The sequence below is a fragment of the Heptranchias perlo genome, unplaced genomic scaffold (genome assembly GCF_035084215.1).
Source record: "Heptranchias perlo isolate sHepPer1 unplaced genomic scaffold, sHepPer1.hap1 HAP1_SCAFFOLD_1559, whole genome shotgun sequence".
Taxonomy (NCBI): domain Eukaryota; kingdom Metazoa; phylum Chordata; class Chondrichthyes; order Hexanchiformes; family Hexanchidae; genus Heptranchias; species Heptranchias perlo.
The window spans coordinates 1,257-27,450 of record NW_027138816.1 but is presented as its reverse complement, the minus strand read 5'-3'; the positions used below and the strand labels follow the sequence as shown (position 1 = coordinate 27,450).

The following is a 26,194-nucleotide window of genomic DNA, read 5'->3' as shown; positions in this document are numbered from 1 at the left end:
CCACCGGCTCCTCTCCCCCCCACCGGCTCCTCTCCCCCACCACCGGCTCCTCTCCCCCCCCACCGGCTCCTCTCCCCCCCACCGGCTCCTCTCCCCCCCCCACCGGCTCCTCTCCCCCCCACCGGCTCCTCTCCCCCCACCGGCTCCTCTCCCCCCCACCGGCTCCTCTCCCCCCCACCGGCTCCTCTCCCCCCCACCGGCTCCTCTCCCCACCACCGGCTCCTCTCCCCCCACCGGCTCCTCTCCCCCCCACCGGCTCCTCTCCCCCCCACCGGCTCCTCTCCCCCCCCACCGGCTCCTCTCCCCCACCACCGGCTCCTCTCCCCCACCACCGGCTCCTCTCCCCCACCACCGGCTCCTCTCCCTGTGTTGACTCAGGACAGATCAAGAATGGAACCTGGACTGTGTAGTCTGTAAAACTCAATGCTTCACCCATCACCCACTGAGCAGTGAGAGACTCTTGTCTGTCTGCTTATGTACATGTCGTCTGTGCGTATGTGAGTGTGTCTCTGTGTTTCTTCATGTGTATGTATTGACAGGTTGTAGAACAGGTATTAAGTGGTTATGGTGGGGTAGTGGTTATGTTATTGGATTAGTAATCCAGCGGCCTGGACCAATTATCCAGAGGATCGTGAGTTCAAATCCCACTGTGGGTAATTTGAATTCAGTTTTAAATATCTGGAAATAAAAATCTGGTCTCAGTAAAAGTGACTGTGAAACTGTCGGATTGTCGTAAAAACCCAACTGGTTCACTGATGTCCTTTAAGGAAGGAGACCTGCCGTCCTTACCCGGTTTGGGCCTATAGGTGACTCCAGTCCCACACCAACGTGGTGGGCTGAGCAAGTCCCTCAAACTGCTCTGAACTCCCTCCCTAACAGCACTGTGGGAGAACCTTCACCACACGGACTGCAGCGGTTCAAGAAGGCGACTCACCGCCTCGAGACAAGGACTTGGGTTTTAAATACCTGGACCCTTCTTTGATTATAGCTTCCAAGAGGTGGAAATTGGACCTCATTACCGACATAAAACAGGCACAACATATTACTCGAAATCCCACACTTTAAACAAAGCAACACTAAACGTGCATCTTTCTTTTACCCTGCGCTGCAAAAACAAAGACCCAAACTGTCGAGGGAGAGGTATTTCACTACAACGAGACCGTAATAGAAGAAAATCCTGAGCACACAATCGAGATTGTTGAGGAAACAATACCTGGACAAGGGGCAACAAATGAAGACTCGTTCTTTGAAGAAAAGATCACTGAAGAAAATCCCAACTACTTTGATGAGTATGAAGTTTATTACGATTATGAAGACAAGGTGACTGAGTCTGAGCTGGGGCCAGGCTCGCCCGCCATCACCGGGACAGACTATGGGAGGGTAAGGTGTTCCTGGAGTTCATGGCTTTTGCTTTTAATGGCAAATCTTTTTTGGTTCTTTCTAGTTCCTCCCAGACTCCAAATCTCCCGTCCCCTGCGCTCTTCCTCCTCCCTGTATTCTCACTGCGCTCAAATCAAACTCACCACACCGTTTAACTCCCCCTCTCCCAGAACTTCAGATCAGACACTCCCTCACCTCTCCCAATCTATAGGCTTTTAAACTCAAGGTCGGTATCTACTAACCACAACTGGTTAATTGGTGATCACACACACCTGAAACATACACAGAACATGTGGTCAAATGTGCCTGAAACATACACAGACCATGTGGTCAGACATGTCTGAAACATACACTGACCATGTGGTCACACATGCCTGAAACATACACAGAACATGTGGTCACACACACCTGAAACATACACAGAACATGTGGTCACACATGCCTGAAACATACACAGACCATGTGGTCACACAGGCCTGAAACATACACAGAACATGTGGTCACGCATGCCTGAAACATACACAGAACATATGGTCACACACGCCTGAAACATACACAGAACATGTGGTCACACAAGCCTGAAACATACACAGACCATGTGGACACACATGCCTGAAAAATACACACACCATGTGGTCACACATGCCTGAAACATACACAGAGCATGTGGTCACACATGCATGAAACAGACACAGAACATGTGGTCACACATGCCTGAAACATACACAGAACATGTGGTCACACATGCCTGAAACAGACACAGAACACGTGGTCACACATGTCTGAAACATGATGTGGAGATGCCGGTGATGGACTGATGTAGAGGGAGCTTTACTCTGTATCTAACCCTGTACCTGCCCTGGGAGTGTTTGATGGGACAGTGTAGAGGGAGCTTTACTCTGTATCTAACCCTGTACCTGCCCTGGGAGTGTTTGATGGGACAGTGTTCCTTTCATTGATATCCATCCCCTAATTCATTTACCTGCTTGAATTGAAAGTTAAAGTTTGTTCATTCGATTAAAATGTTCTTATTCTCTTTCCAATTTTTAGACCAATGGTGTGAGGGGTGAGAAGGGTCAGAAGGGCGAGCCAGCAATCATTGAACCTGTGAGTCCAGAGTCCAGCCTTGAGCTGACCAGCAATCATGCCTGGTGTTTGTGGGTGGGGTTCGAGGGGTTACATGTGTCGTTCTCTGAGAAGCTCCCGCATGAGGGGTGGAAGTTATATTACAGTTTATATAAACCTCTGGTGGACCACATCTGGAGAGAGAGAGTTCAGTTCTGGGCCCCGCCCCTCAGGAAGGATATATTGGCCTTGGAGGGGGGGCAGCGCAGATTCACCAGAATGATACCGGGGCTGAAAGGGTTAAATTACGAGGACAGGTTGCACAGACTGGGCTTGTATTCCCTCGAGTACAGAAGATTAAGAGGTGATCTAATCGAGGTGTTTAAGATGATTAAAGGATTTGATAGGGTCGATAGAGAGAAACTATTTCCTCTGGTGGGGGGAGTCCAGAACAAGGGGGCAGAACCTTAAAATTAGAGCCAGGCCATTCAGGGGTGATGTCAGGAAGCACTTCATCACACAAAGGGGAGTGGGAATCTGGAACTCTCTCCCCCAAAAAGCTGTTGAGGCTGAGGGTCAATTGGAGCTTTGAAAACTGAGATTGATCGATTTTTATTGGGTGAGGGCATTAAGGATTACAGAACCAAGGCAGGTAAATGGAGTTAAGATACAGATCAGCCATAATCTAATTGAATGGTGGAAGAGGCTCGAGGGGCTGAATGGCCTCCTCCTGTTCCAACTATCCTATGTATCCCTACTCTTTAACCCCCTCGCCCTGACAATGCCAAACAGAGCCATGCCACTCTCACCCTCTGACCAGTGGCACCGACATTGCTGCTTCCACAAACCTTGGGGTTAATTCCCGTCTCGTCTCCTTTTGTGCCCATGCTTTGCCCCTCCCCCGCTGATAGCCCCCTCCCATTCAAACCCCAGCAGGAGGGCTTAATATCTGGGCTCCCTCCCCCCCGGCCCGGCCCCCCAAGGCAGTCAGCTCCCAAAACAGGCTGGGATCTAAGATTGTGTGGAGAATGAACGGGAGATCTTGACAGGGTTTCGCTGTGTGTAACTCTGCTCAGAACGAAGCCTTCTCCAGCCAGACATGGGAAAATCTGTCTTGCTAAATCTATTGATAAGAAAGTTTGTCTTTTTTATGAGATAACCAGTGCTCGCTTTCTCCAAAAGGGTAAAATGTCCTTTACGTGCGGGATATTTAAAGGGTGAAGTTTACGATTCTGATCTCCCTGAGCTAAGCTTTGTGTTTCGGGAGTTCTGAAAGGAAACTCAATCATTCCCGACTCAGGGAGTGACGGATTTTCAGCCCAATTAAATTGTGCGGGCTACAGATTGGGCACTCGACCCTCTGTGCCTGAATTCCCGATGGGCACGCCTATCGTGTGAAGCTTCACGCTGAGAGTCCCAGCCGTGACGTTCGCTCTGCCCATCACCCCAGCCCGCACCCTGGTGTCAAAACTTCAGAACTTACTCGGCAAAACGTCCATCTTGTTCCCACAAGTTCGGACCATCTCCGAAGCTGCAATATTCTCACAACGAGCATGCCGTTTATTTATATTATCATCCAACTAGACCCTGCCTCTGGCAGCATTCGCTGGAAACAGTCCTGGGAACAGTTTACAGCAGGAGTGGGATTTTATCGGTCATTGTCTTCGAGGTTACAATGAGATTGTTCTCCGAGATTCCCTTTCTCACAAAGTCCACTTAGTTTCTGATTTTCATTCACCTGCTGTTCGATTGTAACAAAGAAACAGGAGGAGGCCATTCAGCCCCTCGAGCCTGTTCCGCCATTCAATTAGATCATGGTTGATCTGTATCTTAACTCCATTTACCCGCCTTGGGTCCATAACCTTTAATCCCCTCACCCAACAAAAATCTATTGGTCTCAGTTTTAAAATCTCCAATTGACCCCCAGCCCCGACAGCTTTTTGGGGGAGAGAGTTCCAGATTTCCACTCCCCTTTGTGTGAAGAAATGCTTCCTGACATCACCCCTGATATCAGTAGAGATACAGTCAGTAACACAGGGCGCTGGGGGAGAGGGGTTACTGAGTGACAGTGTGAGGGAGAGGGATTAACATCAGTAGAGATACAGTCAGTAACACAGGGCGCTGGGGGAGAGGGGTTACTGAGTGACAGTGTGAGGGAGAGGGATTAACATCAGTAGAGATACAGTCAGTAACACAGGGCGCTGGGGGAGAGGGGTTACTGAGAGACAGTGTGAGGGAGAGGGATTAATATCAGTAGAGATACAGTCAGTAACACAGGGCGCTGGGGGGACAGGGGTTACTGAGTGACAGTGTGAGGGATTAACATCAGATCTCTCTCTCTACTGTGTATATTCTGTCCCATATTTCCTTCTCCTGTGCACAATCTGCCCCGTATCTCTCTCCCCCGTGTACAATCTGCCCCGTATCTCTCCCCCATGTACAATCTGTGCCGTATCTCTCCCCCGTGTACAATCTGTGCCGTATCTCTCTCCCCCGTGTACAATCTGTGCAGTATCTCTCTCTCCCTCGTGTACAATCTGTGCCTTATCTCTCTCTCCCGTGTACAATCTGTGCCGTATCTCTCTCTCTCCCGTGTACAATCTGTGCCGTATCTCTCTCTCCCTCGTGTACAATCTGTGCCTTATCTCTCTCTCCCGTGTACAATCTGTGCCTTATCTCTCTCTCCCGTGTACAATCTGTGCCGTATCTCTCTCTCCCTCGTGTACAATCTGTGCCTTATCTCTCTCTCCCGTGTACAATCTGTGCCGTATCTCTCTCTCTCCCGTGTACAATCTGTGCCGTATCTCTCTCTCCCTCGTGTACAATCTGTGCCTTATCTCTCTCCCCCGTGTACAATCTTTGCTGTATCTCTCCCCCATGTACAATCTGCTCCGGATCTCTCTCCCCCGTGTACAATCTGCTCCGTATCTCTCTCCCCGTGTACAATCTGTGCCGTATCTCCCCCGTGTACAATCTGTTCCGTATCTCTCCCCCGTGTACAATCTGTGCCGTATCTCTCCCACGTGTACAATCTGTGCCGTATCTCTCTCCCCCGTGTACAATCTGCTCCGTATCTCTCTCCCCGTGTACAATCTGTGCCGTATCTCTCTCCCCCATGTACAATCCGTGCCGTATCTCTCCCCCATGTACAATCTGTGCCTTATCTCTCTCTCCCGTGTACAAGCTGTGCCATATCTCTCTCCCCCGTGTACAATCTGTGCCGTATCTCTCTCCCCCGTGTACAATCTGCTCCGTATCTCTCTCCCCGTGTACAATCTGTGCCGTATCTCTCTCCCCCATGTACAATCCGTGCCGTATCTCTCCCCCGTGTACAATCTGTGCCCTCTCTCTCTCCCCCGTGTACAATCTGTGCCTTATCTCTCTCTCCCGTGTACAATCTCTGCCGTATCTCTCTCTCCCGTGTACAATCTGTGCCGTATCTCTCTCTCCCGTGTACAATCTGTCCAATATCTCTCTCCCCCGTGTACAATCTGCTCCGTATCTCTCCCCCATGTACAATCTGTGCCGTATCTCTCCCCCGTGTACAATCTGTGCCGTATCTCTCTCCCCCGTGTACAATCTGTGCCGTATCTCTCTCTCCCGTGTACAATCTGCTCCGTATCTCTCTCCCCCGTGTACAATCTGCTCCGTATCTCTCTCCCCGTGTACAATCTGTGCCGTATCTCCCCCGTGTACAATCTGTTCCGTATCTCTCCCCCGTGTACAATCTGTGCCGTATCTCTCCCACGTGTACAATCTGTGCCGTATCTCTCTCCCCCGTGTACAATCTGTGCCGTATCTCTCTCCCCGTGTACAATCTGTGCCGTATCTCTCTCCCCCGTGTACAATCTGCTCCGTATCTCTCTCCCCGTGTACAATCTGTGCCGTATCTCTCTCCCCGTGTACAATCTGTGCCGTATCTCTCTCCCCCGTGTACAATCTGTGCCGTATCTCTCCCCCGTGTACAATCTGTGCCGTATCTCTCCCTTGTGTACAATCTGTGCCGTATCTCTCTCTCCCGTGCACAATCTGTGCCGTATCTCTCCCCCGTGTACAATCTGTGCCGTATCTCTCCCCGTGTGCAATCTGTGCCGTATCTCTCTCTCCCGTGCACAATCTGTGCCGTATCTCTCCCCCGTGTACAATCTGTGCCGTATCTCTCCCCGTGTGCAATCTGTGCCGTATCTCTCTCTCCCGTGTACAATCTGTGCCGTATCTCTCTCCCGTGTACAATCTGTGCCGTATCTCTCCCCCGTGTACAATCTGTGCCGTATCTCTCTACCCCGTGTACAATCTGTGCCGTATCTCTCTACCCCGTGTACAATCCGTGCCGTATCTCTCTCCCCCGTGTACAATCTGTGTCGTATCTCTCTCCCGTGTACAATCTGTGCCGTATCTCTCCCGTGTACAATCTGTGCCGTATCTCTCTCCCCCATGTACAATCTGCTCCGTATCTCTCACCCCCGCGTACAATCTGTGCCGTATCTCCCCCGTGTACAATCTGTTCCGTATCTCTCCCCCGTGTACAATCTGTTCCGTATCTCTCCCCCGTGTACAATCTGTGCCGTATCTCTCCCCCGTGTACAATCTGTGCCGTATCTCTCTCCCCCATGTACAATCTGTGCCGTATCTCTCTCCCGTGTAACAATCTGTGCCGTATCTCTCTCCCCGTGTACAATCTGTGCCGTATCTCTCTCCTGTGTAACAATCTGTGCCGTATCTCTCTCCCCGTGTACAATCTGTGCCCTATCTCTCTCCCGTGTAACAATCTGTGCCGTATCTCTCTCCCCCGTGTACAATCTGTGCTGTATCTCTCCCCCGTGTACAATCTGTGCCGTATCTCTCTCCCGTGTAACAATCTGTGCCGTATCTCTCCCCCGTGTACAATCTGTGCCGTATCTCTCTCCCCCATGTACAATCTGTGCCGTATCTCTCTCCCCCGTGTACAATCTGCTCCGTATCTCTCTCTCCCCCATGTACAATCTGTGCCGTATCTCTCTCCCCCGTGTACAATCTGTGCCGTATCTCTCTCCCCCGTGTACAATCTGTGCCGTATCTCTCTCCCCCGTGTACAATCTGTGCCGTATCTCTCTCCCCCGTGTACAATCTGTGCCGTATCTCTCTCTCCCGTGAACAATCTGTGCCGTATCTCTCTCCCCTGTGTACAATCTGTGCTGTATCTCTCTCCCCCGTGTACAATCTGCGCCGTATCTCTCTCCCCCGTGTACAATCTGCGCCGTATCTCTCTCCCCCGTGTACAATCTGTGCCGTATCTCTCTCCCCCGTGTACAATCTGTGCCGTATCTCTCTCCCCCGTGTACAATCTGTGCCGTATCTCTCCCTTGTGTACAATCTGTGCCGTATCTCTCTCTCCCGTGTACAATCTGTGCCGTATCTCGCCCCTGTGTACAATCTGTGCCGTATCTCTCTCTCCCGTGTACAATCTGTGCCATATCTCTCTCCCGTGTACAATCTGTGCCGTATCTCTCCCCCGTGTACAATCTGTGCCGTATCTCTCTACCCCGTGTACAATCTGTGCCGTATCTCTCTCCCCCGTGTACAATCTGTGCCCTCTCTCCCCGTGTACAATCCGTGCCGTATCTCTCTCCCCCGTGTACAATCTGTGCCGTATCTCTCTCCCGTGTACAATCTGTGCCGTATCTCTCTCTCCCGTGTACAATCTGTGCCGTATCTCTCTCTCGTGTACAATCTGTGCCGTATCTCTCTCCCCCGTGTACAATCCGTGCCGTATCTCTCTCCACCGTGTACAATCTGTGCCGTATCTCTCTCCCCCGTGTACAATCTGTGCCGTATCTCTCTCCCCTGTGTACAATCTGTGCCGTATCTCTCTCCCCCGTGTACAATCTGTGCCGTATCTCTCTCCCCCGTGTACAATCTGTGCCGTATCTCTCTCTCCCGTGTACAATCTGTGCCGTATCTCTCCCCTGTGTACAATCTGTGCCGTATCTCTCTCTCCCCCGTGTACAATCTGTGCCGTATCTCTCTCTCCCCCCTGTACAATCTGTGCCGTATCTCTCTCCCCCATGTACAATCTGTGCCGTATCTCTCTCTCCCCCCTGTACAATCTGTGCCGTATCTCTCTCCCCCATGTACAATCTGTGCCGTATCTCTCTCCCCCGTGTACAATCTGTGCCGTATCTCTCTCCCCCGTGTACAATCTGTGCCGTATCTCTCTCTCCCGTGTACAATCTGTGCCGTATCTCTCCCCTGTGTACAATCTGTGCCGTATCTCTCTCTCCCCCGTGTACAATCTGTGCCGTATCTCTCTCTCCCCCCTGTACAATCTGTGCCGTATCTCTCTCCCCCATGTACAATCTGTGCCGTATCTCTCTCTCCCCCCTGTACAATCTGTGCCGTATCTCTCTCCCCCATGTACAATCTGCTCCGTATCTCTCTCCCCCGTGTACAATCTGTGCCGTATCTCTCTCCCCCGTGTACAATCTGCTCCGTATCTCTCTCCCCCGTGTACAATCTGTGCCGTATCTCTCTCTCCCTCGTGTACAATCTGCTCCGTATCTCTCTCCCCCGTGTACAATCTGTGCCGTATCTCTCTCCCCCGTGTACAATCTGCTCCGTATCTCTCTCCCCTGTGTACAATCTGTGCCGTATCTCTCTCTCCCTCGTGTACAATCTGCTCCGTATCTCTCTCCCCCGTGTACAATCTGTGCCGTATCTCCTCCGTGTACAATCTGTTCCGTATCTCTCTCCCCCGTGTACAATCTACTCCGTATCTCTCTCCCCCGTGTACAATCTGTGCCGTATCTCTCCCCCGTGTACAATCTGTGCCGTATCTCTCTCCCCCGTGTACAATCTGTGCCGTATCTCTCTCCCCCGTGTACAATCTGTGCCGTATCTCTCTCTCCCGTGTACAATCTGCTCCGTATCTCTCTCTCCCCCGTGTACAATCTGTGCCGTATCTCTCTCCCCCGTGTACAATCTGTGCCGTATCTCTCTCCCCCGTGTGCAATCTGCTGTATCTCTCTCCCCCATGTACAATCCATGCCGTATCTCTCCCCCGTGTACAATCTGCTCCGTATCTCTCTCCCCGTGTACAATCTGTGCCGTATCTCTCCCACGTGTACAATCTGTGCCGTATCTCTCCCACGTGTACAATCTGTGCCGTATCTCTCTCCCCTGTGTACAATCTGTGCCGTATCTCTCTCCCCCGTGTACAATCTGTGCCGTATCTCTCTCTCCCGTGAACAATCTGTGCCGTATCTCTCTCCCCCGTGTACAATCTGTGCCGTATCTCTCTCCCCCGTGTACAATCTGTGCCGTATCTCTCTCCCCCGTGTACAATCTGTGCCGTATCTCTCCCTTGTGTACAATCTGTGCCGTATCTCTCTCTCCCATGTACAATCTGTGCCGTATCTCTCCCCCGTGTACAATCTGTGCCGTATCTCTCCCCGTGTGCAATCTCTGCCGTATCTCTCCCCCGTGTACAATCTGTGCCGTATCTCTCTACCGTGTACAATCTGTGCCGTATCTCTCTCCCCCGTCTACAATCTGTGCCGTATCTCTCCCCGTGTACAATCTGTGCCGTATCTCTCTCCCGTGTAACAATCTGTGCCGTATCTCTCTCTCCCGTGTACAATCTGTGCCATATCTCTCTCCCGTGTACAATCTGTGCCGTATCTCTCCCCCGTGTACAATCTGTGCCGTATCTCTCTCCCCCGTGTACAATCTGTGCCCTCTCTCCCCGTGTACAATCCGTGCCGTATCTCTCTCCCCCGTGTACAATCTGTGCCGTATCTGTCTCTCCCGTGTACAATCTGTGCCGTATCTCTCTCCCCCGTGTACAATCCGTGCCGTATCTCTCTCCCCCGTGTACAATCTGTGCCGTATCTCTCTCTCCCGTGTACAATCTGTGCCGTATCTCTCTCTCCCGTGTACAATCTGTGCCGTATCTCTCTCCCGTGTACAATCTGTGCCGTATCTCTCTCCCCCGTGTACAATCTGTGCCGTATCTCTCTCCCCCGTGTACAATCTGTGCCGTATCTCTCTCCCCCGTGTACAATCTGTGCCGTATCTCTCTCCCCCGTGAACAATCTGTGCCGTATCTCTCTCCCCCGTGTACAATCTGTGCCGTATCTCTCTCTCCCGTGTACAATCTGTGCCGTATCTCTCTCTCCCGTGTACAATCTGTGCCGTATCTCTCCCCCCTGTACAATCTGTGCCGTATCTCTCTCTCCCCCATGTACAATCTGTGCCGTATCTCTCTCCCGTGTACAATCTGTGCCGTATCTCTCTCCCCCATGTACAATCTGTGCCGTATCTCTCCTCCATGTACAATCTGTGCCGTATCTCTCCCCCGTGTACAATCTGTGCCGTATCTCTCCCCCGTGTACAATCTGTGCCATATCTCTCCCCTGTGTACAATCTGTGCCGTATCTCTCTCCCCCGTGTACAATCTGTGCCGTATCTCTCTCTCCCGTGTACAATCTGCTCCGTATCTGTCTCCCCGTGTACAATCTGTGCCGTATCTCTCCCACGTGTACAATCTGTGCCGTATCTCCCCCGTGTACAATCTGTTCCGTATCTCTCCCCCGTGTACAATCTGTGCCGTATCTCTCCCACGTGTACAATCTGTGCCGTATCTCTCTCCCCCGTGTACAATCTGTGCCGTATCTCTCTCCCCCGTGTACAATCTGTGCCGTATCTCTCTCTCCCGTGAACAATCTGTGCCGTATCTCTCTCCCCCGTGTACAATCTGTGCCGTATCTCTCTCCCCCGTGTACAATCTGTGCCGTATCTCTCTCCCCCGTGTACAATCTGTGCCGTATCTCTCCCTTGTGTACAATCTGTGCCGTATCTCTCTCTCCCATGTACAATCTGTGCCGTATCTCTCCCCCGTGTACAATCTGTGCCGTATCTCTCCCCGTGTGCAATCTCTGCCGTATCTCTCCCCTGTGTACAATCTGTGCCGTATCTCTCTCTCCCCCGTGTACAATCTGTGCCGTATCTCTCTCTCCCCCCTGTACAATCTGTGCCGTATCTCTCTCCCCCATGTACAATATGTGCCGTATCTCTCTCTCCCCCCTGTACAATCTGTGCCGTATCTCTCTCCCCCATGTACAATCTGTGCCGTATCTCTCTCCCCCGTGTACAATCTGTGCCGTATCTCTCTCCCCCGTGTACAATCTGTGCCGTATCTCTCCCTTGTGTACAATCTGTGCCGTATCTCTCTCTCCCGTGCACAATCTGTGCCGTATCTCTCCCCCGTGTACAATCTGTGCCGTATCTCTCCCCGTGTTCAATCTGTGCCGTATCTCTCTCTCCCGTGCACAATCTGTGCCGTATCTCTCCCCCGTGTACAATCTGTGCCGTATCTCTCCCCGTGTGCAATCTGTGCCGTATCTCTCTCTCCCGTGTACAATCTGTGCCGTATCTCTCTCCCGTGTACAATCTGTGCCGTATCTCTCCCCCGTGTACAATCTGTGCCGTATCTCTCTACCCCGTGTACAATCTGTGCCGTATCTCTCTACCCCGTGTACAATCCGTGCCGTATCTCTCTCCCCCGTGTACAATCTGTGTCGTATCTCTCTCCCGTGTACAATCTGTGCCGTATCTCTCCCGTGTACAATCTGTGCCGTATCTCTCTCCCCCATGTACAATCTGCTCCGTATCTCTCACCCCCGCGTACAATCTGTGCCGTATCTCCCCCGTGTACAATCTGTTCCGTATCTCTCCCCCGTGTACAATCTGTGCCGTATCTCTCCCACGTGTACAATCTGTGCCGTATCTCCCCGTGTACAATCTGTTCCGTATCTCTCCCCCGTGTACAATCTGTGCCGTATCTCTCCCACGTGTACAATCTGTGCCGTATCTCTCTCCCCCGTGTACAATCTGTGCCGTATCTCTCTCCCCCGTGTACAATCTGTGCCGTATCTCTCTCCCCCGTGTACAATCTGTGCCGTATCTCTCCCTTGTGTACAATCTGTGCCGTATCTCTCTCTCCCATGTACAATCTGTGCCGTATCTCTCCCCCGTGTACAATCTGTGCCGTATCTCTCCCCGTGTGCAATCTCTGCCGTATCTCTCCCCTGTGTACAATCTGTGCCGTATCTCTCTCTCCCCCGTGTACAATCTGTGCCGTATCTCTCTCTCCCCCCTGTACAATCTGTGCCGTATCTCTCTCCCCCATGTACAATATGTGCCGTATCTCTCTCTCCCCCCTGTACAATCTGTGCCGTATCTCTCTCCCCCATGTACAATCTGTGCCGTATCTCTCTCCCCCGTGTACAATCTGTGCCGTATCTCTCTCCCCCGTGTACAATCTGTGCCGTATCTCTCTCTCCCGTGTACAATCTGTGCCGTATCTCTCCCCTGTGTACAATCTGTGCCGTATCTCTCTCTCCCCCGCGTACAATCTGTGCCGTATCTCTCTCTCCCCCCTGTACCATCTGTGCCGTATCTCTCTCCCCCATGTACAATCTGTGCCGTATCTCTCTCTCCCCCGCGTACAATCTGTGCCGTATCTCTCTCTCCCCCCTGTACAATCTGCTCCGTATCTCTCTCCCCTGTGTACAATCTGTGCCGTATCTCTCTCTCCCTCGTGTACAATCTGCTCCGTATCTCTCTCCCCCGTGTACAATCTGCTCCGTATCTCTCTCCCCCGTGTGCAATCTGTGCCGTATCTCTCTCCCCCGTGTACAATCTGCTCCGTATCTCTCTCCCCCGTGTACAATCTGTGCCGTATCTCTCTCTCCCTCGTGTACAATCTGCTCCGTATCTCTCTCCCCCGTGTACAATCTGTGCCGTATCTCTCTCCCCTGTGTACAATCTGTGCCGTATCTCTCTCTCCCTCGTGTACAATCTGCTCCGTATCTCTCTCCCCCGTGTACAATCTGTGCCGTATCTCCTCCGTGTACAATCTGTTCCGTATCTCTCTCCCCCGTGTACAATCTGCTCCGTATCTCTCTCCCCCGTGTACAATCTGTGCCGTATCTCTCCCCCGTGTACAATCTGTGCCGTATCTCTCTCCCCCGTGTACAATCTGTGCCGTATCTCTCTCCCCCGTGTACAATCTGTGCCGTATCTCTCTCTCCCGTGTACAATCTGCTCCGTATCTCTCTCTCCCCCGTGTACAATCTGTGCCGTATCTCTCTCCCCCGTGTACAATCTGTGCCGTATCTCTCTCCCCCGTGTGCAATCTGCTGTATCTCTCTCCCCCATGTACAATCCGTGCCGTATCTCTCCCCCGTGTACAATCTGCTCCGTATCTCTCTCCCCGTGTACAATCTGTGCCGTATCTCTCCCACGTGTACAATCTGTGCCGTATCTCCCCCGTGTACAATCTGTTCCGTATCTCTCCCCCGTGTACAATCTGTGCCGTATCTCTCCCACGTGTACAATCTGTGCCGTATCTCTCTCCCCCGTGTACAATCTGTGCCGTATCTCTCTCCCCCGTGTACAATCTGTGCCGTATCTCTCTCTCCCGTGAACAATCTGTGCCGTATCTCTCTCCCCCGTGTACAATCTGTGCCGTATCTCTCTCCCCCGTGTACAATCTGTGCCGTATCTCTCTCCCCCGTGTACAATCTGTGCCGTATCTCTCCCTTGTGTACAATCTGTGCCGTATCTCTCTCTCCCATGTACAATCTGTGCCGTATCTCTCCCCCGTGTACAATCTGTGCCGTATCTCTCCCCGTGTGCAATCTCTGCCGTATCTCTCCCCCGTGTACAATCTGTGCCGTATCTCTCTCCCGTGTACAATCTGTGCCGTATCTCTCTCCCCCGTGTACAATCTGTGCCGTATCTCTCCCCGTGTACAATCTGTGCCGTATCTCTCTCCCGTGTAACAATCTGTGCCGTATCTCTCTCTCCCGTGTACAATCTGTGCCATATCTCTCTCCCGTGTACAATCTGTGCCGTATCTCTCCCCCGTGTACAATCCGTGCCGTATCTCTCTCCCCCGTGTACAATCTGTGCCGTATCTCTCTCTCCCGTGTACAATCTGTGCCGTATCTCTCTCCCCCGTGTACAATCCGTGCCGTATCTCTCTCCCCCGTGTACAATCTGTGCCGTATCTCTCTCTCCCGTGTACAATCTGTGCCGTATCTCTCTCTCCCGTGTACAATCTGTGCCGTATCTCTCTCCCGTGTACAATCTGTGCCGTATCTCTCTCCCCCGTGTACAATCTGTGCCGTATCTCTCTCCCCCGTGTACAATCTGTGCCGTATCTCTCTCCCCCGTGTACAATCTGTGCCGTATCTCTCTCCCCCGTGTACAATCTGTGCCGTATCTCTCTCCCCCGTGTACAATCTGTGCCGTATCTCTCTCTCCCGTGCACAATCTGTGCCGTATCTCTCTCTCCCGTGTACAATCTGTGCCGTATCTCTCCCCCCTGTACAATCTGTGCCGTATCTCTCTCTCCCCCATGTACAATCTGTGCCGTATCTCTCTCCCGTGTACAATCTGTGCCGTATCTCTCTCCCCCATGTACAATCTGTGCCGTATCTCTCCTCCATGTACAATCTGTGCCGTATCTCTCCCCCGTGTACAATCTGTGCCGTATCTCTCCCCCGTGTACAATCTGTGCCATATCTCTCCCCTGTGTACAATCTGTGCCGTATCTCTCTCCCCCGTGTACAATCTGTGCCGTATCTCTCTCTCCCGTGTACAATCTGCTCCGTATCTCTCTCTCCCCCGTGTACAATCTGTGCCGTATCTCTCTCCCCCGTGTACAATCTGTGCTGTATCTCTCTCCCCCGTGTACAATCTGCTCCGTATCTCTCTCCCCGTGTACAATCTGTGCCGTATCTCTCCCACGTGTACAATCTGTGCCGTATCTCCCCCGTGTACAATCTGTTCCGTATCTCTCCCCCGTGTACAATCTGTGCCGTATCTCTCCCACGTGTACAATCTGTGCCGTATCTCTCTCCCCCGTGTACAATCTGTGCCGTATCTCTCTCCCCCGTGTACAATCTGTGCCGTATCTCTCTCTCCCGTGAACAATCTGTGCCGTATCTCTCTCCCCCGTGTACAATCTGTGCCGTATCTCTCTCCCCCGTGTACAATCTGTGCCGTATCTCTCTCCCCCGTGTACAATCTGTGCCGTATCTCTCCCTTGTGTACAATCTGTGCCGTATCTCTCTCTCCCATGTACAATCTGTGCCGTATCTCTCCCCCGTGTACAATCTGTGCCGTATCTCTCCCCGTGTGCAATCTCTGCCGTATCTCTCCCCCGTGTACAATCTGTGCCGTATCTCTCTCCCGTGTACAATCTGTGCCGTATCTCTCTCCCCCGTGTACAATCTGTGCCGTATCTCTCCCCGTGTACAATCTGTGCCGTATCTCTCTCCCGTGTAACAATCTGTGCCGTATCTCTCCCCCGTGTACAATCTGTGCCGTATCTCTCTCCCCCGTGTACAATCTGTGCCCTCTCTCCCCGTGTACAATCCGTGCCGTATCTCTCTCCCCCGTTTACAATCTGTGCCGTATCTCTCTCTCCCGTGTACAATCCGTGCCGTATCTCTCTCCCCCGTGTACAATCCGTGCCGTATCTCTCTCCCCCGTGTACAATCTGTGCCGTATCTCTGTCCCCCGTGTACAATCTGTGCCGTATCTCTCTCCCCCGTGTACAATCTGTGCCGTATCTCTCTCCCCCATGTACAATCTGTGCCGTATCTCTCTCCCGTGTAACAATCTGTGCCGTATCTATCTCCCCGTGTAAAATCTGTGCCGTATCTCTCTCCCGTGTAACAATCTGTGCCGTATCTCTCTCCCCGTGTACAATCCGTGCCGTATCTCTCTCCCGTGTAACAATCTGTGCCGTATCTCTCTCCCCCGTGTACAATCTGTGCCGTATCTCTCCCCCGTGGACAATCTGTGCCGTATCTCTCTCCCGTGTAACAATCTGTGCAGTATCTCTCCCCCGTGTACAATCTGTGCCGTATCTCTCTCCCCCGTGTACAATCTGTGCCGTATCTCTCTCTCCCCCGTGTACAATCTGCTCCGTATCTCTCTCTCCCCCATGTACAATCTATGCCGTATCTCTCTCCCCCGTGTACAATCTGTGCCGTATCTCTCTCCCCCGTGTACAATCTGTGCCGTATCTCTCTCCCCGTGTACAATCTGTGCCGTATCTCTCTCCCCCGTGTACAATCTGTGCCGTATCTCTCTCTCCCGTGTACAATCTGCGCCGTATCTCTCTCCCCCGTGTACAATCTGTGCCGTATCTCTCTCCCCCGTGTACAATCTGTGCCGTATCGCTCTCCCCCGTGTACAATCTGTGCCGTATCTCTCCCTTGTGTACAATCTGTGCCGTATCTCTCTCTCCCGTGTACAATCTGTGCCGTATCTCTCCCCCGTGTACAATCTGTGCCGTATCTCTCCCGTGTACAATCTGTGCCGTATCTCTCTCCCGTGTACAATCTGTGCCGTATCTCTCCCCCGTGTACAATCTGTGCCGTATCTCTCTACCCCGTGTACAATCTGTGCCGTATCTCTCTCCCCCGTGTACAATCTGTGCCCTCTCTCCCCGTGTACAATCCGTGCCGTATCTCTCTCCCCCGTGTACAATCTGTGCCGTATCTCTCTCCCGTGTACAATCTGTGCCGTATCTCTCTCTCCCGTGTACAATCTGTGCCGTATCTCTCTCTCGTGTACAATCTGTGCCGTATCTCTCTCCCCCGTGTCCAATCCGTGCCGTATCTCTCTCCCCCGTGTACAATCTGTGCCGTATCTCTCTCCCCCGTGTACAATCTGTGCCGTATCTCTCTCCCCTGTGTACAATCTGTGCCGTATCTCTCTCCCCCGTGTACAATCTGTGCCGTATCTCTCTCCCCCGTGTACAATCTGTGCCGTATCGCTCTCTCCCGTGTACAATCTGTGCCGTATCTCTCCCCTGCGTACAATCTGTGCCGTATCTCTCTCTCCCCCGTGTACAATCTGTGCCGTATCTCTCTCTCCCCCCTGTACAATCTGTGCCGTATCTCTCTCCCCCATGTACAATCTGTGCCGTATCTCTCTCTCCCCCCTGTACAATCTGTGCCGTATCTCTCTCCCCCATGTACAATCTGTGCCGTATCTCTCTCCCCCGTGTACAATCTGTGCCGTATCTCTCTCCCCCGTGTATAATCTGTGCCGTATCTCTCTCTCCCGTGTACAATCTGTGCCGTATCTCTCCCCTGTGTACAATCTGTGCCGTATCTCTCTCTCCCCCGTGTACAATCTGTGCCGTATCTCTCTCTCCCCCCTGTACAATCTGTGCCGTATCTCTCTCCCCCATGTACAATCTGTGCCGTATCTCTCTCTCCCCCCTGCACAATCTGTGCCGTATCTCTCTCCCCCGTGTACAATCTGCTCCGTATCTCTCTCCCCCGTGTACAATCTGTGCCGTATCTCTCTCCCCCGTGTACAATCTGCTCCGTATCTCTCTCCCCCGTGTACAATCTGTGCCGTATCTCTCTCTCCCTCGTGTACAATCTGCTCCGTATCTCTCTCCCCCGTGTACAATCTGTGCCGTATCTCTCTCCCCCGTGTACAATCTGCTCCGTATCTCTCTCCCCTGTGTACAATCTGTGCCGTATCTCTCTCTCCCTCGTGTACAATCTGCTCCGTATCTCTCTCCCCCGTGTACAATCTGTGCCGTATCTCTCTCCCCCGTGCACAATCTGCTCCGTATCTCTCTCCCCTGTGTACAATCTGTGCCGTATCTCTCTCTCCCTCGTGTACAATCTGCTCCGTATCTCTCTCCCCCGTGTACAATCTGTGCCGTATCTCCTCCGTGTACAATCTGTTCCGTATCTCTCTCCCCCGTGTACAATCTGCTCCGTATCTCTCTCCCCCGTGTACAATCTGTGCCGTATCTCTCCCCCCTGTACAATCTGTGCCGTATCTATCTCCCCCGTGTACAATCTGTGCCGTATCTCTCTCCCCCGTGTACAATCTGTGCCGTATCTCTCTCTCCCGTGTACAATCTGCTCCGTATCTCTCCCCCGTGTACAATCTGTGCCGTATCTCTCTCCCCCGTGTACAATCTGTGCCGTATCTCTCTCCCCCGTGTGCAATCTGCTGTATCTCTCTCCCCCATGTACAATCCGTGCCGTATCTCTCCCCCGTGTACAATCTGCTCCGTATCTCTCTCCCCGTGTACAATCTGTGCCGTATCTCTCCCACGTGTACAATCTGTGCCGTATCTACCCCGTGTACAATCTGTTCCGTATCTCTCCCCCGTGTACAATCTGTGCCGTATCTCTCCCACGTGTACAATCTGTGCCGTATCTACCCCGTGTACAATCTGTTCCGTATCTCTCCCACGTGTACAATCTATGCCGTATCTCTCTCCCCCGTGTACAATCTGTGCCGTATCTCTCTCCCCCGTGTACAATCTGTGCCGTACCTCTCCCTTGTGTACAATCTGTGCCGTATCTCTCTCTCCCGTGTACAATCTGTGCCGTATCTCTCCCCCGTGTACAATCTGTGCCGTATCTCTCCCCGTGTGCAATCTGTGCCATATCTCTCCCCCGTGTACAATCTGTGCCGTATCTCTCTCCCCCGTGTACAATCTGCTCCGTATCTCTCTCCCCTGTGTACAATCTGTGCCGTATCTCTCTCTCCCTCGTGTACAATCTGCTCCGTATCTCTCTCCCCCGTGTACAATCTGTGCCGTATCTCTCTCCCCCGTGTACAATCTGCTCCGTATCTCTCTCCCCTGTGTACAATCTGTGCCGTATCTCTCTCTCCCTCGTGTACAATCTGCTCCGTATCTCTCTCCCCCGTGTACAATCTGTGCCGTATCTCCTCCGTGTACAATCTGTTCCGTATCTCTCTCCCCCGTGTACAATCTGCTCCGTATCTCTCTCCCCCGTGTACAATCTGTGCCGTATCTCTCCCCCGTGTACAATCTGTGCCGTATCTCTCTCCCCCGTGTACAATCTGTGCCGTATCTCTCTCCCCCGTGTACAATCTGTGCCGTATCTCTCTCTCCCGTGTACAATCTGCTCCGTATCTCTCCCCCGTGTACAATCTGTGCCGTATCTCTCTCCCCCGTGTACAATCTGTGCCGTATCTCTCTCCCCCGTGTGCAATCTGCTGTATCTCTCTCCCCCATGTACAATCCGTGCCGTATCTCTCCCCCGTGTACAATCTGCTCCGTATCTCTCTCCCCGTGTACAATCTGTGCCGTATCTCTCCCACGTGTACAATCTGTGCCGTATCTACCCCGTGTACAATCTGTTCCGTATCTCTCCCCCGTATACAATCTGTGCCGTATCTCTCCCACGTGTACAATCTATGCCGTATCTCTCTCCCCCGTGTACAATCTGTGCCGTATCTCTCTCCCCCGTGTACAATCTGTGCCGTATCTCTCTCTCCCGTGAACAATCTGTGCCGTATCTCTCTCCCCCGTGTACAATCTGTGCCGTATCTCTCTCCCCCGTGTACAATCTGTGCCGTATCTCTCTCCCCCGTGTACAATCTGTGCCGTACCTCTCCCTTGTGTACAATCTGTGCCGTATCTCTCTCTCCCGTGTACAATCTGTGCCGTATCTCTCCCCCGTGTACAATCTGTGCCGTATCTCTCCCCGTGTGCAATCTCTGCCGTATCTCTCCCCCGTGTACAATCTGTGCCGTATCTCTCTCCCGTGTACAATCTGTGCCGTATCTCTCTCCCCCGTGTACAATCTGTGCCGTATCTCTCCCCGTGTACAATCTGTGCCGTATCTCTCTCCCGTGTAACAATCTGTGCCGTATCTCTCTCTCCCGTGTACAATCTGTGCCATATCTCTCTCCCGTGTACAATCTGTGCTGTATCTCTCCCCCGTGTACAATATGTGCCGTATCTCTCTCCCGTGTACAATCTGTGCCGTATCTCTCCCCCGTGTACAATCTGCGCCGTATCTCTCTACCCCGTGTACAATCTGTGCCGTATCTCTCTCCCCCGTGTACAATCTGTGCCCTCTCTCCCCGTGTACAATCCGTGCCGTATCTCTCTCCCCCGTGTACAATCTGTGCCGTATCTCTCTCCCCCGTGTACAATCTGTGCCGTATCTCTCTCTCCCGTGTACAATCTGTGCCGTATCTCTCCCCTGTGTACAATCTGTGCCGTATCTCTCTCTCCCCGTGTACAATCTGTGCCGTATCTCTCTCTCCCCCCTGTACAATCTGTGCCGTATCTCTCTCCCCCATGTACAATCTGTGCCGTATCTCTCTCTCCCCCCTGTACAATCTGTGCCGTATCTCTCTCCCCCATGTACAATCTGTGCCGTATCTCTCTCCCCGTGTACAATCTGTGCCGTATCTCTCTCCCCCGTGTACAATCTGTGCCGTATCTCTCTCTCCCGTGTACAATCTGTGCCGTATCTCTCCCCTGTGTACAATCTGTGCCGTATCTCTCTCTCTCCCGTGTACAATCTGTGCCGTATCTCTCTCTCCCCCCTGTACAATCTGTGCCGTATCTCTCTCCCCCATGTACAATCTGTGCCGTATCTCTCTCTCCCCCCTGTACAATCTGTGCCGTATCTCTCTCCCCCGTGTACAATCTGCTCCGTATCTCTCTCCCCCGTGTACAATCTGTGCCGTATCTCTCTCCCCCGTGTACAATCTGCTCCGTATCTCTCTCCCCCGTGTACAATCTGTGCCGTATCTCTCTCTCCCTCGTGTACAATCTGCTCCGTATCTCTCTCCCCCGTGTACAATCTGTGCCGTATCTCTCTCCCCCGTGTACAATCTGCTCCGTATCTCTCTCCCCTGTGTACAATCTGTGCCGTATCTCTCTCTCCCTCGTGTACAATCTGCTCCGTATCTCTCTCCCCCGTGTACAATCTGTGCCGTATCTCCTCCGTGTACAATCTGTTCCGTATCTCTCCCCCCCGTGTACAATCTGCTCCGTATCTCTCTCCCCCGTGTACAATCTGTGCCGTATCTCTCCCCCGTGTACAATCTGTGCCGTATCTCTCTCCCCCGTGTACAATCTGTGCCGTATCTCTCTCTCCCGTGTACAATCTGCTCCGTATCTCTCTCTCCCCCGTGTACAATCTGTGCCGTATCTCTCTCCCCCGTGTACAATCTGTGCCGTATCTCTCTCCCCCGTGTGCAATCTGCTGTATCTCTCTCCCCCATGTACAATCCGTGCCGTATCTCTCCCCCGTGTACAATCTGCGCCGTATCTCTCTCCCCGTGTACAATCTGTGCCGTATCTCTCCCACGTGTACAATCTGTGCCGTATCTACCCCGTGTACAATCTGTTCCGTATCTCTCCCCCGTGTACAATCTGTGCCGTATCTCTCCCACGTGTACAATCTATGCCGTATCTCTCTCCCCCGTGTACAATCTGTGCCGTATCTCTCTCCCCCGTGTACAATCTGTGCCGTACCTCTCCCTTGTGTACAATCTGTGCCGTATCTCTCTCTCCCGTGTACAATCTGTGCCGTATCTCTCCCCCGTGTACAATCTGTGCCGTATCTCTCCCCGTGTGCAATCTCTGCCGTATCTCTCCCCCGTGTACAATCTGTGCCGTATCTCTCTCCCGTGTACAATCTGTGCCGTATCTCTCTCCCCCGTGTACAATCTGTGCCGTATCTCTCCCCGTGTACAATCTGTGCCGTATCTCTCTCCCGTGTAACAATCTGTGCCGTATCTCTCTCTCCCGTGTACAATCTGTGCCATATCTCTCTCCCGTGTACAATCTGTGCCGTATCTCTCCCCCGTGTACAATCTGTGCCGTATCTCTCTCCCCCGTGTACAATCTGTGCCCTCTCTCCCCGTGTACAATCCGTGCCGTATCTCTCTCCCCCGTGTACAATCTGTGCCGTATCTCTCTCTCCCGTGTACAATCTGTGCCGTATCTCTCTCCCCCGTGTACAATCTGTGCCGTATCTCTCTCTCCCGTGTACAATCTGTGCCGTATCTCTCTCTCCCGTGTACAATCTGTGCCGTATCTCTCTCCCGTGTACAATCTGTGCCGTATCTCTCTCCCCCGTGTACAATCTGTGCCGTATCTCTCTCCCCCGTGTACAATCTGTGCCGTATCTCTCTCCCCCGTGTACAATCTGTGCCGTATCTCTCTCCCCCGTTTACAATCTGTGCCGTATCTCTCTCCCCCGTGTACAATCTGTGCCGTACCTCTCTCTCCCGTGTACAATCTGTGCCGTATCTCTCTCTCCCGTGTACAATCTGTGCTGTATCTCTCCCCCATGTACAATCTGTGCCGTATCTCTCTCTCCCCCATGTACAATCTGTGCCGTATCTCTCTCCCGTGTACAATCTGTGCCGTATCTCTCTCCCCCATGTACAATCTGTGCCGTATCTCTCCCCCATGTCCAATCTGTGCCGTATCTCTCCCCCGTGTACAATCTGTGCCGTATCTCTCCCCCGTGTACAATCTGTGCCATATCTCTCCCCCGTTTACAATCTGTGCCGTATCTCTCTCCCGTGTACAATCTGTGCCGTATCTCTCTCCCCCATGTACAATCTGTGCTGTATCTCTCTCCCCCGTGTACAATCTGTGCCGTATCTCTCTCCCCCGTGTACAATCTGTGCCGTATCTCTCTCCCCTGTGTACAATCTGTGCCGTATCTCTCTCCCTTGTGTACAATCTGTGACTTATCTCTCTCCCCCGTGTACAATCTGTGCCGTATCTCTCTCCCCTGTGTACAATCTGTGACTTATCTCTCTCCCCCGTGTACAATCTGTGCCGTATCTCTCTCTCCACCGTGTACAATCTGTGCCGTATCTCTCTCCCCTGTGTACAATCTGTGACTTATCTCTCTCCCCCGTGTACAATCTGTGCCGTATCTCTCTCCCGTGTACAATCTGTGCCGTATCTCTCCCCCGTGTACAATCTGTGCCGTGTCTCTCTCCCCCGTGTACAATCTGTGCCGTGTCTCTCTCCCCTGTGTACAATCTGTGCCGTATCTCTCTCCCGTGTACAATCTGTGCCGTATCTCTCTCCCCTGTGTACAATCTGTGACTTATCTCTCTCCCCCGTGTACAATCTGCTCCGTATCTCTTTCCCCCGTGTACAATCTGTGCCGTGTCTCTCTCCCCTGTGTACAATCTGTGCTGTATCTCTCTCCCCCGTGTACAATCTGTGCCGTGTCTCTCTCCCCTGTGTACAATCTGTGCCGTATCTCTCTCCCATGTACAATCTGTGCCGTATCTCTCTCCCCTGTGTACAATCTGTGCCGTATCTCTCCCCCGTGTACAATCTGTGCCGTATCTCTCCCCCGTGTACAATCTGTGCCGTATCTCTCTCCCCCATGTACAATCCGTGCCGTATCTCTCTCCCCCATGTACAATCCGTGCCGTATCTCTCTCCCCCATGTACAATCTGTACCGTATCTCTCTCCCGTGTACAATCTGTGCCGTATCTCTCTCCCCCATGTACAATCTGTGCCGTATCTCTCCCCCGTGTACAATCTGTGCCGTATCTCTTTCCCCCGTGTACAATCTGTGCCGTATCTCTCCCCCGTGTACAATCTGTGCCGTATCTCTCTCCCCCGTGTACAATCTGTGCCGTGTCTCTCTCCCCTGTGTACAATCTGTGCCGTATCTCTCTCCCGTGTACAATCTGTTCCTTATCTCTCTCCCCTGTGTACAATCTGTGCCGTATCTCTCCCCCGTGTACAATCTGTGCCGTATCTCTCCCCCGTGTACAATCTGTGCCGTATCTCTCTCCCCTGTGTACAATCTGTGCCGTATCTCTCTCCCCCGTGTCCAATCTGTGCCGTATCTCTCTCCCCCATGTACAATCCGTGCCGTATCTCTCTCCCGTGTACAATCTGTGCCGTATCTCTCTCCCCCGTGTACAATCTGTGCCGTATCTCTCTCTCCCCCATGTACAATCTGTGCTGTATCTCTCCCCCGTGTACAATCTGTGCCCTCTCTCTCTCCCCCGTGTACAATCTGTGCCGTATCTCTCTCCCCCGTGTACAATCTGTGCCCTCTCTCTCTCCCCCGTGTACAATCTGTGCCGTATCTCTCTCCCCCGTATACAGTCAGTGCCGTATCTCTCTCCCCCGTGTACAATCTGTGCCGTATCTCTCTCCCATGTACACTCTGCCCCTCTCCTCCCTCTCCCGTGTACACTCTGCCCCTCTCCTCCCTCTCCCGTGTACACTCTGCCCCTCTCCTCCCTCCCCCGTGTACACTCTGCCCCTCTCCTCCCTACCCCGTGTACACTCTGCCCCTCTCCTCCCTCCCCCGTGTACACTCTGCCCCTCTCCTCCCTCCCCCGTGTGCACTCTGCCCCTCTCCTCCTCTCCCCGTGTACACTCTGCCCCTCTCCAACTCTCCTTCCCGTGTACACTCTTCCCCTCTCCTCCCTCTCCGTGTACACTCTGCCCCTCTCCTCCCTCCCCCGTGTACACTCTGCCCCTCTCCTCCCTCCCCCGTGTACACTCTGCCCCTCTCCCACTCTCCCGTGTACACTCTGCCCCTCTCCTCCCTCTCCCGTGTACACTCTGCCCCTCTCCTCCCTCCCCCGTGTACACTCTGCCCCTCTCCTCCCTCCCCCGTGTACACTCTGCCCCTCTCTTCCCTCCCCCGTATGCACTCTGCCCCTCTCCTCCCTCCCCCGTGTACACTCTGCCCCTCTCCCACTTTCCCGTGTACACTCTGCCCCTCTCCTCCCTCCCCGTGTGCACTCTGCCCCTCTCCCACTCTCCCCGTGTACACTCTGCCCCTCTCTTCCCTCCCCCGTATGCACTCTGCCCCTCTCCTCCTCCCCCGTGTACACTCTGCCCCTCTCCTCCCTCCCCGTGTACACTCTGCCCCTCTCCTCCCTCCCCCGTGTACACTCTGCCCCTCTCCCACTCTCCCGTGTACACTCTGTGCTGGCGCGCTGTATATTTATGAATCTGACTTCCATTATCTGGTCTAAAGTCCGGGTGCTGATATTAATTGTGTTTTTCCTTCAATCTCCAGGGGATGCTGATCGAAGGCCCCCCTGGCTCTGAGGGCCCACCTGTGAGTCACATGTTCCTAAACCCTAAGGGCACATTTGGTTTTGTGTTTTTCTGAATATTTTAATGACTGCTGTTATTTTTCAATTGCTAACACGCGCAGCCTTCTGATTTGTGAAATGAGAATGTTTAAATTGTGGCCGGCGTTAATAACTGAAGCAAATCTCCCTCCTCCACCTCCCGTGCTTTGGGCCGATAATTACTGGCGATTGTTTGAGCTCCGTCAGTCTTTTATTTTCCTTTCTGTTACTGTTTCCAGGGTAGACCTGGACATTCTGGCCCTCTTGGACCCCCAGGCCCAGTCGGTGATCCAGGATCGAGGGTGAGTCGCACTGTTTTCGGACTGTCTGATGCAGCTTCACATGTGCTCCTGGGAGGGGAGCAATTAATCTGTGGGAACGTTTCCAAACTCCTGAAGTAATTAAACTGATTGCAAGTTTCAGCCTGTTCTGACTGGGAGCAAAGATAAAGGATTTGGGGAAAACTGCCAGAGCCTGAAAACAGCCCAGATATATCGTAACTAAGACACACACCGGAACTTAAACGTCAGGACAAAACTGTTTTTTCTGCCCTCCCTCTCACTGACCGTCCCCGGGGCTGGGGGTAACGGGAATCTCCGTCACTCTGTTACCCCCACCTCGCCCGGTCATGTGTGAGCCCAGACCGTGAGCGGGGGGAGGGTGGGGGAGGGGAGGAGGAGGAAGGGTAGGGAGGGGAAGGTGGGGAGGGGAGGGGTTAGGAGGGGGGGAGGTGGAGGGGAGAGGAGGGGGAGGGGTAGGGAGGGGAGGGAAGAGGAGGGGGGAGGGGTACGGAGGGGAGGA

The 26,194-nt window shown here is 53.0% G+C and overlaps 1 protein-coding gene across 1 annotated transcript in view; it reads left to right on the top strand.

Moving 5' to 3' along the window:
- Positions 1-25,695, top strand: part of LOC137309249 (collagen alpha-1(V) chain-like) — a gene marked incomplete at both ends in the record, with an annotated part of 31,343 nt that extends 5,648 nt beyond the window's left edge. The window contains 4 exons of the mRNA XM_067977509.1: positions 1,120-1,380; positions 2,431-2,487; positions 25,336-25,377; positions 25,633-25,695. Coding sequence (XP_067833610.1) covers positions 1,120-1,380; positions 2,431-2,487; positions 25,336-25,377; positions 25,633-25,695 — 423 coding nt within the window. The remainder of the gene's footprint in view (positions 1-1,119; positions 1,381-2,430; positions 2,488-25,335; positions 25,378-25,632) is intronic.
- Positions 25,696-26,194: the final 499 nt, after the last annotated feature.